The sequence below is a fragment of the Cnephaeus nilssonii genome (assembly GCF_951640355.1).
Source record: "Cnephaeus nilssonii genome assembly, chromosome: 7".
In the NCBI taxonomy this organism is placed as follows: domain Eukaryota; kingdom Metazoa; phylum Chordata; class Mammalia; order Chiroptera; family Vespertilionidae; genus Cnephaeus; species Cnephaeus nilssonii.
In genome coordinates this window covers 66,178,429-66,191,639 of record NC_137078.1, presented here as the reverse complement: position 1 = coordinate 66,191,639, position 13,211 = coordinate 66,178,429, and the positions used below count along the sequence as shown (strand labels likewise).

Sequence of the window (13,211 nt, the reverse complement as noted above, 5' to 3'; positions counted from 1 at the left end):
CCTCCAGCACCTCCATGGCTCCTCCCTGTGCTGTGTGCAGGAGAAAACCCTGTTTTGCATAAACACTTGAATCCTAACTGGAAATCACCATTTGCAGCCCCTAAAACAGACCTTATCTGTGGGTTATTACAAGGTTTCCTTCTGCCGCACATGGTTTGGGGCACTGTAAGGCAGTAGGATCGATTGTGATATAAATACTACTAGACAAACAATAATAATGGCCACGTATAGTAAATATCACATGCCAGATGTGGTACGAAGGGCTGTACACAGATTATATCCATAACCTGCACGATAAATTTCAAAAAGAGGTATTCCTATTATCCCATTTTATAGTTTAGAAAACTAAGGCATAGAAAGATGAAGTTAACTTATCCAAGGCCTTGGGAGTTCAATTTTGAACCCGGATCTGTTTGATGTTAGTGCCTTTTAACACTTAATCACATTCTTCGTGAGCACTGCCCTGTTTCCAAAGGGCCAGGGATAAAGCATTGTGGGACCCCTCTAGGAACCAACCTCGTGGCCAGTTTCTGGGAGTTCCACAGGGAAGTCTTACACCTTTATGTTCTCAGTTCCCTTGAGCTAGAATGTACTGCCCAGCTTGTCCTACCTGATTCTCTGGAGCTGTATCCAGATGCTTTGAGGCTCCAAACCTCAGATCCACTTCAGCAGTTTCATTCAGCACACCCCAAGTGCCTGTATGTGCCAGCCCTGAGCTGGCTGCTAGGGACAGACACAGGCCCAGCTCCTGCTCTTGGAGTTCCCTGCCCTGATGGGAGAGAAGGATACACATGGGTGGGTTCCATGTGCCGAGCCCTCCCTCTGGGAGAGCTCTGTGCACAGCCGTGGAGGAGGGTGCGCTGAATGAATGGGGCATTTGTCCCTCAAGTCCAAGGACGGTAATTGAGGCTTAAAGTCATTCCAGCCTCAGTGAAGTCAGATTCCAGACCATGCAAGAACGATTTTGCAGAAAGCACTCCTATGTGGGCTCAGGAAAACCCGGTAGAAGTATGGACTGCAGTAGTCGGTGGGGGTATCAGGGAGCTGGCCTGGCTGAGGCCATTGAGTCCTGCCTCCCTCGTTTCTCTGCTTTTCCTTCTGTCCCTGCAGAAATAGCAGCACAATGGACCTGACGCTCTTCGCGGCCGAGGCCATCGCCCTTAACCGCCAGCTGTCTCAGCACGAGGAGAATGAACTGGCAGAGGAGTCCCAGGCCTTGGCCGAGGGCCTCTGCTCTGTGAGGCTTTCTCCACCCTCCAAGTCACGCCTGGCCCGGCGGAGAGCCCCGACCCAGGCAGGCCGCAGTACGGAAGAGGGGCCATGCCCCGCCCCCACAGCTCTCAACTGACTCCAGTCGCACCTTTCAGGCCCTAGGCCTGTCCAGGCGCTGCCCCCTGGAAACCTGTGAGGCCAAAGTCTGCAGAGCCCACAGAGGGACCTGCTGTGGGGCTGGAGCCGCTTTCTCATCCACAGAGGCCCTGAGGTTCCCACCCAACCCCCCATTGCCCCAGGGACCTCAAGGAAAAGGCTTTTTCCAAAGGGGTTGTCTTTGAAAAGGAAAGCAATCACTTGTCACTTTGCATAATCGCCTGAGGCAGGAACATCTCTGCCGGGCTCCAGCCCACCTGCTCACCCGCCTGCAGATCCTGGATCAGCCTGCCAGCCTGCTCTCCTGAATGGGCGGCGGTGGCGGCTGGGGCTGCAGCCTTCAGGGAGGCAGTCTCAAGAAGCGTCAGTTGACAGAGGCCCTTCCCTCCCTGCACAGTCACCCCCCACTCTGTCTGTCCTTCCACCTTCCTCTGTCCTCCGGATGTCCTCCCCCTGGGCTGAGCAAAGCCGTCCCCTCAATTCAGGGAAGGGCAGAGAGGCTTTGCATTCGGGAGCCAGATCAGTCTTCCAGTCTGTAGCACAGAGAAGCACATAATCTTTCTTTGCCGTGACCGAAATGTGTCCCTCATTTATCATCCTCTTCCTTGTTTGGGATTGCTGCTAAAGTCAGTATTATTTCGTTTTTAAAAAGTGTTGTTTTTTTTTAACCATGCTCTTCCAGCAAAGGTGGGAGTTAAAACTCCCACTTGCAAGCCCATGGACGAACTAGAGCATGCGGAGGCTCGCTCTTCTTTTCCTGAATGCCCATGCGTGTGGAAGGTTTTAACCAGCTGTTTCCTATTATTTTAATTGGTTTTAAGGGACTTAGAGACCAAGTCTGCTGCTGCCTCTCAGGCCTGGTGTGGAAGGTAGCACAGGTCGGGGCCTGAGGCAGCCCAGCTGCCCGATCTGAGTGACGTGGTGCTTGCTGCCTGCCAGGGAGCGTGAGGGCGAACCTGGCATCAGATAAGCTGAGCTGCTGAGTTACCTAAAGAAAATCGATATGCATATCTCAGGCAGACATTTATACTACACCACGATGCTGTTATACATTGTGCTTGTTTGAATAAAACTTTTAAATTGAAGCTGTGGCCTTCCTGGTAATCCTTTCTTCGCCTGCAAACCTGAAGAGGAGAACGGACTCATTGGAGTCACAAAACAAGGTGAAGGAGACACGATTGCTTTTCCTTTTCAGGTGAGGAAATGAGGGTCATCAAACATCTGTCGATCTCCTAGTCTGTGCCAAGACCCAGAGATGAGTAAGAAACAGCCTCTGCCTTTCAGGGTCTCCCCATCAAGGAAAAGGTGCTGTGAGCAGGCTGGCTTCAAAGCATGCTTTAACCGATGGGAACAAAGTTCCCCTCTGTCTAAAGCAGCCCTTCTTGAGGACCCATTGTGTGCCGAGTTGGCAACAAAGAAAAATGGCGCCTCACATCCACAGCCTGCGTGTTCACCACGCAGAGGGCTCTTGCGTGCGCGTCCCATGTAATCTCAGAGCCAGGCTGGAAAGGACTCAGGCAGGGCCTTTATAAGTTCCCAAGGAGGTGGCAGGAGGGAGGGCTGAGTGTCAGGGCAGTGGACTGGCAGAGCAGAGCTGGGAGCGGGGACTAGGGGCTCTTCACTCTGGGGGGCGGTGATGGGCCCAGCCACAGCTGTCCTGTCCTGTGAGTGCCTCCGTGGGATGACAACACACTCTACTGGCAGTCTTCTCTCTGCAGGACCTTCACCACCCTCACATCCCGTCTCCATCCGCCCGGAGTGGGTTGGGCTAGGAAATCAGGCCTGCCCCATCTGAGCCTTTTAGCCCCAAGTCTCCCAGTGCCTCAGGACTCAGGACCAGGGTATGAGTTTTGTCTCTGGACTCCAGCCCCAGCCTGGTCAGTTCTTCAGGTTGGCCCAGCAGGGAGGTGACTTCCAGGGGTTTCCTGGATCACACACTCTCTGTGCCCAGCCCCACCCTGCCCTGCACGCAGCTCCAGCTGGTCCCTCCTGCTGCTGTGCCTGTGCCCAGGCTGTGCCCTCACACCCACCTCCCACCCCAGACCACCTGCTGGCCCTCCCATCCTCCACTCCTCTGTGTAAATGCTACTGTGCCTGCTCTGGTTTGCTAACTTTAATGTGTACTTAGTAACCGGTTCTTTCTGAGAAGCTTGAGGCATTATCACATTTAATTCTCACAGTAGTCCTATTCGGAAAGGTACTATTATTTTTCCCTACTTACCATGAAAAACCAAGCGGAAAAAGGAAAAAATAGCTTGCCCAGGGCTGTACAGCTAAGAAGGTGGAACTGGAATTCTTTCCAGGGAGACTCGGGACCCAGAGCTGGGCTGCCGGGTTCAATCCCAGCTCTGCCACTTACTAGCTTTGGGCCTTGGGTAAGTTGTTTAATTTCTGAGGGTCTCAGTTTCTTTAACCAAAAATTGGGCAGGCTGTTGTGAGAGTTACAAATTAACAAACGTGGAGCACTTAGGCCGTTTCAGGCACACACAGTAAGTGCTAGTACTCAATGATAGTTAGCTATGATCGTTTTGGTTATTTTTATCATTACCTCCTGTTGCAGAATTACTCACCTGGGTCCCAGGGACGGAGGTGAGCTTTCCCCCTTTCCTCGGCTGTGGGTGGAGCTGGGTCTGGGCTTTCCAGATGGGCCCTGTAACCTGCCCTTTAGGGGGTCCTCTGCTGACAGGCTGCTCTGCCCCTCTGGGGTGAGGTGCCTGTTCCCAAGGGGCAGCGGCAGGCGCCAGGGCCCGGAATTCTAGTCCTTCCTCTGCCTCTGTTCACCAGGCAACCGTAGGAAGGGCCTTACTCTTTCTGAGGACCAGGCCGTGCGCCTGGCTCTGCTGGCAGAGGCAGATGTGGCAGGCACGCTGGGGGAGGCTTTGGGGCCTGAAACTGTGGCAGCTGGTTCCCAGGCTCTAGGGTTCACACTTAGGTTGGACCTGAGGAGAGAGCTGGTCCCAGACAGTGGCGTGTGCCAGACCTCAGGCCTCAGCATTAGGCTAGGCCAAGGCTCAGCATAGGCCTGATTTCCGAGCCCAGTGGTCGGCAAACTCATTAGTCAACAGAGCCAAATATCAACAGTACAACGATTGAAATTTCTTTTGAGAGCCAAATTTTTTAAACGTAAACTTCTTCTAACGCCACTTCTTCAAAATAGACTCGCCCAGGCCGTGGTATTTTGTGGAAGAGCCACACTCAAGGGGCCAAAGAGCCGCATGTGGCTCGCGAGCGGCAGTTTGTCAATTTGTCGACCATGGTCCTAGCCCAACCCACTTGTGTATGAGCCCCATCTGGGGCCCGGGCACAGGGACCAGGTGTTTCTCTCGCCAGGTCCCCACCTGCCTGAGCTCTAGGGCCCTCCTCCCTCCCTCCTGGCTGCCCCTCACCAAACTCAGCTCCAAGAATAGCAATGCCTGGGTCCTGTGCCAACTGCTCCAGCTACTAGGTCTGGAAGGAATGGAGGAGCAAGGTTCCCCCATGGCTGGCACTCTTGTTGCCATGGTAGCCGTTGCCTTGGAAGCTGCTTCCCGACTTCAGCTTCCAAACAGCCCGGAAAGCTGCCTGTCCCCCAGGGGATCAGTGAATTAATCATGCTCTTTTCCAGGGTCCTCACCCCTCAAGGAAAATAAACAGAACTAAACCAAACCCAGGCATTTTTGCCCACTCTTCCCACCCCTACACCACCTTTGGATCTGGAAGGGAAGTTCAAGGCAGGCACCCTCCAGGGCTGGTCTCACCAGGAGACAGAGAGACTGTGTGATGGAACTCAGCGGTGACCCATGGCCTCACCACACCCTGAGTCTGTCTGGAAGACCCAGGCTTCAGGGAAGAGGGCTCTGAAGCTTGTGGGGTGGGGCGTGGTGAGTGGTCCGGCTCTAGTGCCTTGAACTTCCAGGTCATTTACCTGTTGTAGTAAGCCTATTGTCCAAGGACAGATATGCATTTCAGAGATGATACAGCCTGTTTGGAGATGAGAACTGGCAAGCCTTCCTCTCTACATGTGTAATCAATGGAGGAGCAGGCATCATAGAAGTCCCTTAAGGACGCTCTCCTGTGATGAGGGAAAAGATGCAGGCTGGACTGATGTTTCAGCTTACAAATCCTAAAAGAGCTTAGTGCCTCTTTCTGCAGCCTAATAGGGATGCCGAGAAAAGGTATATGGTTTTTCTATGGGAAATGCTGACCCTTGAGGAATGGGATTTGAGCTGGGGACAGACATGTAACAAAACTCAATGAAAAACACCTAGAAACTGTCTTCAAAACAGCCAGCATATTTTGGTAGGTCTGGATCTCAGAGCATTACTAAAGGGAAACATCAATTTGTTGTTCCACTTATTCATGCATTCATTAGTTAATTCTTGGATGTGCCCTGACCAGGAATCAAACCCACAATCTTGGTGTATCAAGAATCTTGGTGTATCAAGATGATGCGCTAACCAACTGAGCTACTGGCCAGGGCTCTCTGTGATTTTGGAACTGATAATGGCTCAGTGTGTGTCTCCTCCATATTTCCTCCTCCAATCTGTGCCCTGAGGGATTTGCAATGTCAAAGAAAAACTAATTTGTTATTTGGTCTCCAGTTTTTAGAGGTCAGAATGTTCTGGAATCGGAAACTCATGATGCACAGGCATCCCTGTCTTCAGCCTCTGCCATCCCCCTCCCCATTCACAAGATGAGCAAAGCAGGACTTAGGCAGAGGCGTGGCTGGCCCAAGTCCTACAATTCCAGATGGGAGACATGGCCTCAGAGCCCCTGCCTTGCTGATGGTCCGGGCAGCGCCCCTCAGCCTTACACCATGAGAGGAGCCAGCACAGGCCCTGCCCATCGGGGTTATGCAAACACATTATGGAGGCGGGGGCTCTGTGGAGGATGTTCAGACTCCCAACGCTCGACATCTCAGGAACATGTTTTCATGGACAATTATTTTACGGCTCCTTCTAAAACTAGTCAGTAGGGGATCAATTACGTGTAACAGAAACATGGTCTGTCATTTGATGCCTAATTAGAGGAATAATCAGACCTCATCCTGGTGAGAGGCACAGGGGATACTGGCAGCAGTGGCTGAGGCTGAGGCATGTCCACCTCCAGGGGCTTTCTCCCTCTGAGCCAGGATCATGGCCCAGGGAGCCCATGGGTGCTCTGCAGGCACCCCTCCTCTCTACACACCTTTGTGTTCACACCTGTCCCCGCCCAGGCCTCTCTCCGGCATCTGAGCATGCTTTCCCTGGGCTGAAGCTCAGTCAGGTGACTCTAGCCTTCCTAGGCCCCCTACCCCCACCAAGAAGAGCCCGTGTTAGAGACAGAGGTCCTATGGTGCCCCCGGCCCTCCTCTTTGCCCACCTGAGGTGGTTGTGAGGGTCCATGCCTTCCCTGAGCTCTGGTCCCCTCTGGCTGTGGCATTCTGTGGAGCTCACTCCCTGCAACTGCCCTCAAGGGCTCACAGGCTGCAGAGGGACACAGAGAGAACGAGGACTGATGGTGGGCACTTCGGGACATGGCAGCAGTGAGGGGCAGCCCACCCACTCAGGCACCATCAGAAATGGCTTCACAGAGTGGGGGCTGGCTGAGCAGGGTCCCGAAGGATGAGGAGGTACTCACTAGACTGCAGGGGCCAGGCGGACCCTCAGCAGGAGGGCAGCCGAGGAGAAGGGAAGGGACCAGGGCCGGAGGCAGCCTTGGAGGCAGAGACCATGGGCCCAGCTGTGCTAGACTACAGATGTGGTGGGAGAGATGGGAAGAGAAGCCAGTGGGTTGGGATGGACCCTGGGTACTATGCCCAGGTATGTAGGTCCAGGGCTAAGGTTAGGGCCATATTCTGGAACCAGGGAGCCTCTGGTCCATATAGGGCCACAGAATAAAATCCGTGATGAGGGCTAGAACTGGGGCGGGGGTGGGGGTGACAGGGCTGGGCTGCCTGGGCTGGGTGAGTGCTGCCTGACCTCAAATTGGTGGATCCTGCCAGTAGGTCAGATAGGCTGGGCAGAGGAGCTCAGGCCAGAGGTCAGGAGGCGCCAGCCATGTCCCAGTCTCCTGACCCAGGCCACGGACATCAGCCCCCACCTGAGCTGATTCCAATCCCAATTCCTCTCCCAGCCCTATCCCCCGGGGCCCCCACCACAGCTCTCCCCTGTCAGCTCCCGGCCAGGGTTCCCAGGAGGCTAGAAGGGCTCACTCTCTCAGCCCACTGAAAACTAAAGGGGAGTGAGTACCAACCCCAATTGAGGAGAAGCGGGGAGGGGGGGGGGGGCGGGGCGCGGTGTTTCAAGCTAGGACTCCTCAGCCCTGCCTGCAACCAGAGGTTGCAGGATGGGGTGGGGAGGGAGGGAGGGCAGGCATACAGAGTGGATTTGAAGGGACACCTCTCCTCCTCCTCCTGTCCTAGTTGCTGTTCCTGTCTCTTGAGTCTCCTCCAGGTCTCCTTCCCTCGCTCTGTCTCTGAGTCCCTAAGCAGAGCCCCAGGCGCACCTCCAAGCCAAAGGGACAGCAGAGTGAGCCCTGAGTATGTGGCCAGGGAGTCTCCTCACACCCCTGACTACTGAACCCCACGTGAAGCCAGTAGCTCATCCTGCCCTGTCAGGGACCAGCAGTGGAACCTGGGCTGACTGCCCTAGGGGCCGCTGGGACCCAGGCAGCAGCTCACATTGCAACCTCATGAATAACTCAGCACCTCCCTGCTGGCCTGCATCTCAGAGGAACCTGGCCCCTGGACCAACCCTCCCCCCCCCCCCGCACCCCCCCCCCCCCGCTACTTCTTTAAACTTTAATGGGTCAAGGCTCAGTGGCAGCTGAGCAGGCTCCTGGGAGCTGGGGCAGGATGTCCTGGGCAGGGGAGCTTGGGCTGAGCTCTCCCAGGAGGAGGCTGGCAGTGGAGGACCCCATGGGGCAGGCCCCGCTCTCGCTCTCCAGAACTCGGGCAGCCAGCACTGGGTGTGGCCAGGCAGGAGTCCCCAAAATGGTCCCCAGCTTCAGAAGCCTTTAGAGGAGGAACGATAAGCTGGGGTGACCTGGAAGAGATCTTAGGTCAAGGTGGGGAACACCGAGGAGAGCTGTGGGATAGGGTTGCAGATAAATCTAAGGGAGACAAGCCCAGTATCTTTCTGCCCAGAAACTCCCCCCCTGAAGGTGGAGCTCCGACAAGGGACAGCCAAGAGGACCAGGACCTCCAGGGCTTTTCCGGGAACAGGCCCCACTGGCTGGCCTCAGTGCCCTGGGTAGGCCTGCATGGACATCCCCATCAGCAGCAGAGACTTCCGCTGCCTGCAGCTGGCGTGCGTGGCCCTTGGCCTGGTGGCCGGCAGCATCATCATCGGTGTCTCCGTGTCCAAAGCTGTGGCTGCTCTGGGTGGTATCTTTATTGGCGCTGCTGGTCTGGGTGAGCAGGTGCTGGGCTCGGAGAGGGGCAGGGGCATGGGCAGGTGAACAGGAAGCAAAGGGAAGAGCTGGGACAACAGGAATTGGTTGGAGAGGGTGGAAGCTAGAGTAAGGCAGCTTTGCGGGGGGGGGGGGGGGTACAGGGAGGGGAAGGTTGGGGTGAGGTTCCCTCCATGGTCTGCCAGGAAAGGAGCTGTGCCCCGTTCCTCTCTGGCCGCTCCCCCTCTGGCGCTCCAGTCTCAGGCCTGGGCTCTTGGGCTTGTGGTAGGATTCATAAGCCTGCTGGTGGGTTGATGGGAGCAGATAAAAGGGAACAGAGTTCCCAGTGAACCCTCCTTGAGCCAAGACAGGATGTAGATCAGACAAAGGGTTTCCTTTTTTCCTCAGTATGTCTCAGCAGCAGATCTGTCTGTCCAGGCAGCTGTCCATCTGTCTATCTGGGCCAGTCCCACTGATGTGCCCACAGTGATGCTGAATACCATCTCTCACCCCCACTCCACCACCCTGGGCCAAACAGAACCAGAAGCACTAGGCTTGTGGGCTCTGGGCATCTGTATCTGCAAACTCCAGGCAAGGGTCATGGACACTTGGTCTGGGGATAAAGTGGGAATGGCAGGGCAGGACCCACTCTTCTGCTACCCCCTCTCCAGGTCTGGGTGGAAAGGAGCATGCTGAGGAGCCCCCCAGCCTACCCTGGGGGAATTGGTGGTAGTTGTGGCAGCTGAGCCTATTTCCAGTGGTTGGGTGGGGCCTGTAGCCCCTTCCCCAGATAGGCACTGCTCTCTGCCCCTCCTGGGACCCGCTGTTAGAGAATGGCCCCGTGCACACACTCACAGGCTCACATTGACACACCCACAGTCCCAACCTGCACACTCCTCCATGCATGTCCAATATCACCCTGGTAAACCACCCCTGGGCTCACCGCCCACCCACAGCTTCATGCAGCTCCCACCCCCCAGGTCCCTCCCCATCACAGAACCCTCTGTGTCTCTCTTCCCAGGGCTCCTCATGTTGGCCTACCCCTTCCTGAAGGCTCGGTTCAACCTGGACCACATCCTGCCTAACTTAGGTGAGTCCTCTCCCCGTCCCCAGCGGTCTCTGCCAAAGTCTGTGCGAGACCATTTGTAGGTAAGTCTGTGGCCCACTGTGCAGGGAACAGAGCCCACATGTGTGACTGCTCCTGCTTGTGTGTGTTGGAGTTGTGCATGCGTGTGTGTGTGTGTTTGGGTGTGTGGTACAGGCATTGCTATGACTATAGTACAGCAGATTCCAGCCTGCTGCAAAAGTGCTAAAGCGGCTCAGAGCACCTAAAACTCCAATCTCCCCTGATAGACTTTCCATCTCCTCCAAACCTCTAAAATCTCCAGATCTCGCCACTTCATCCCTGAGCCACCATAAAACCTTCTTTCTCCCTCAAGACCTTAGCACCCTTATTTAGCCCCCACTTCATCTCACCTCCCCAAATACACCCTCCCATCTCCATCAATCCTATGGGGCTTTACATATCCCCAGTTCTCTACCATCTTCTCCTTCAAGGCCCTTTCCTCATCTCCACCCCACCCCACCCCAGCCCAGAGAGTGTAGAAGACCTAAAAGAATAGAGTGGAGCAAAGACAGCAGCAGGAATAGAGATTAGACAACAGGAAGGACTTCTCTTTCCAAAACCGGCCTAGTGACCAGGGAGCTTGGGGTGGTCTCATCCTGCAGGGAACCTGAGAGTCCACCCCCATCCAGCGCCAGACCAGGGGGAGGGAAGATCCAACGCCAATGGCAATAAAGAGGGTAAGTACCAGAAATTCCAGAATCCTTCTTCCACTTTTCCCCTCTGGCTGAGCAGCTCTGTGGGACCCACAAGAAACCTCGAGGGGCATGCAGAAGGGGTCTCCCCAGCCCCAGAGAGCCCACACAGTTGGGTAGTTCTTCCATATGTTTAGTCAAAACCCTTCTTGCTCCAAGCTGAGCTTAGCTTCTCTTGTTTGTCCTCAGGGCCTGGGATAGTCAGCACCTCGCTGCCCCTCCCCACCTCCATCCCATGGCCCAGTTCATTTTCTCACTCTCGCACTGTAGAATCCAACTCTCAGAGCTGGTACCTGAAACTGGGCACCTTCCTCCTGCCCCATCTCCACACACTGGAAAATTCCAGGCAGGACTCTCTCTAAGACGGCCCAGCCCACAGTGCCTGCCACCAGCGGTAGGATGCCTCAGCTCAGCATAGGTCCCAGACACTGTTCCAATCACTTTACATATATTATTCTCAGAACAACCATATGAGGGAGGTACTGAAATTAGCCCCACTTTATATGTGGGGCACAGGGAAATTAAGTGACATAGATTGGAAGTAGTGGGGCTAGAACTGAGCCCAGGCAGTCAGGCCCCAGTTCCTGCCTCTAACCCCACACCAGGCTGCAGTCCTCTTGAACCATCCACACCTCTATGAATGGGGCTAAAACTGCCTCCTGGGCCTCTCCCTGCCCCCCTCCCTAGTCTATCCCACTCTGCTCCAGGTCCCTCTGGGTAGCTCTGACCCAGAGAGCTGTCTGCTCAGGCAGCCCCGTCCTGGTCTCTCCCCCAGGAGTCCGAAGCAGCCTGGCCACTGTGAGCAGAACCTTGGAGAAGCTGAAGCCAGGGGCCCGGGGGACTGGGGAGGGCTGAGGGGCTGCCCCCTGCCCTGCGCCCCCCTTCCTGCCTGCCACCCGGATTTCAGAGCCCTCCTGGGTCCAAACCAGAAATAAATCAGAACCTGGAGATGTCAGACCTGCATTCACCTGGCCACGGCTCTTGGCAACGCGATCCACAGAGTGGGGATCCGGAGGTCTGAAACAAGATGTCGCTGGAAGCCACACAGGGGGTCTTTGTTTTAGGCTCTTGACCTGGATTTTCTCTCTGGGCTTCAGCTCAACTTCCTTCCATTTTCTATCTACTGACGGTTTCTGTGGAAATTAAGGTCCAGGGATGCCCCAGTCTCTTGCTTCAGCCTGGCCACATGAGTGAACCACAGGCCCACAGGAACCACAGACAGGGTCCTGGCCGGGCCCTGGGCCTCTAGAGCTCACTGGCTGAATAGAGGGTCTGGATCAGATTCTTTTAGGGATATTAAAACTCTGGGCAACTCCTCAGGGACCTTAGCAGCAGTGAACCAGAGGGGAAGTGGGGGGTGAGGGGGGTAGAGGGATCCTAAACAAAGTGGTCGCTGTCATGACGGGAGGCTTCCAGGAGGATGTGGCTCCTGAGCTGAGCCATCCCCTGAGACTCTTGGTATTTGACTCCAGACAAGACATCCAGCCTCCTTCTTCTCCCCACCCTCTCACTGCTCCTGAACACTCTAAACACATCCAGCCTCCAAGCCCTGGCTGATGTTCTCCTGGAGGCTCCTCTGCTCCTCTGCCTTTCACACCCCCCACCTTTAAAGGCCTAGTTCCAAGAATCCCTTAACCATAGTTTCCCCCTGGTCCTCCCACCAGCTTGTGTCTCCCTCTCTCTATAGTCATCAGGCAGGTTGAAGTCTTCTTTTTCATAAAATAATTATTAATCCTATTTAAACCCACTGTATGTTGCCCTTTTCCTGTCATCATCAAGTCCCAAGGTGCTCAATAAAGGTTAATGGCTTAATTGTAATGGAAAAACCATCCCCCTGGCTTTCTCTAGAGATCCGCCTCAAGGCCCCATGTACCTACAGGCTTGGGGTGAGGAGGACCTGGCCCAGGTGCACGTGGCTATGCAGAAAACATTACTCCTCCTTCCACACCACTCTTCATACACATGCACCTTCATGATCTCTTCAGAGACATCTGTTTGTGGCCTCTGTCCTGGTCTGGTGAGCAAAAAGACAAAGCTCGGAAGAATCTCATTCTGAAAGGATCTGTGCAGGTGGCACCTCCTCTTGGAAGCCTCCCCTGATTTCGCTGTGCTCCCATCACCCCAGGGCTCCCTCCATCATAGCCCACATCACTCTGAATGGCCCTTGTCTATTTCCCCTCTTGAGGGTAGAGGGGGGAGAGCTGGGCATACAGAAAATACCCAGTGGATGTTGGAAAACTCAACCAAAAGTGGGAGACACCATCTCACTGTACAGATGGGAAAGTTGAGACTCTGTAGGAAGAGGGCTCCTCAAGTCCCAAGGTGGGAGATTGTGGAGCCATGCCTTGCACCCAGTCTCCTCTCTCTCCCTGCCCAAGAGCTATTTTCTGCACAGGCCACAAGGACCAGCTCCCTGACCATGGAGGGACAGAGCTCCATAAAGGGGCTCACTTTCATATACTCTGGCCCACTGTGGAGTGTTTCATTCTTCCAGCCTGGGGGAGTCAGCTCCCCTCCTTGCCTTTTCCTCCTCCCCTCCTCCTTCCTGTTCCTGCTCCTGCCTCTTCCCCTTTCCTTCCTCCTCTTCTCAAAACCTCATTATCATCAATAGTACTCAGGCGTGGCGGCCCCTCCTTGATCAATAAGGCACCCTTCCTCCTGTCTCTCTTCAATCC

At 55.0% G+C, this 13,211-nt stretch overlaps 2 protein-coding genes across 6 annotated transcripts in view; both read left to right on the top strand.

The window, feature by feature from the left end:
• The window catches only part of MKNK1 (MAPK interacting serine/threonine kinase 1), a 45,374-nt gene extending 42,927 nt beyond the window's left edge, over nucleotides 1-2,447 (top strand). For 3 of the 4 annotated variants that reach the window (XM_079776869.1, XM_079776868.1, XM_079776870.1), the window contains one exon: nucleotides 1,111-2,447. In XM_079776869.1, the coding sequence (XP_079632995.1) occupies nucleotides 1,111-1,348 (238 nt within the window). In that variant the 3' untranslated portion in view covers nucleotides 1,349-2,447. The remainder of the gene's footprint in view (nucleotides 1-1,110) is intronic. The other variant, XM_079776871.1, reaches the window with a different exon arrangement.
• Nucleotides 2,448-8,589: 6,142 nt separating this feature from the next.
• KNCN (kinocilin) lies at nucleotides 8,590-11,391 on the top strand (the record flags this gene model as incomplete). 2 transcript variants are annotated; one of them, XM_079778436.1, is made up of 4 exons in its annotated part: nucleotides 8,590-8,740; nucleotides 9,740-9,808; nucleotides 10,447-10,521; nucleotides 11,312-11,391. In XM_079778436.1, 4 exons carry the CDS (start codon nucleotides 8,590-8,592, stop codon nucleotides 11,389-11,391), a joined length of 375 nt encoding a protein of 124 aa, XP_079634562.1. The 2 variants fall into 2 exon arrangements, with proteins under 2 accessions (XP_079634562.1, XP_079634561.1); XM_079778435.1 differs by having other exon boundaries at nucleotides 10,420-10,521.
• Nucleotides 11,392-13,211: the final 1,820 nt, after the last annotated feature.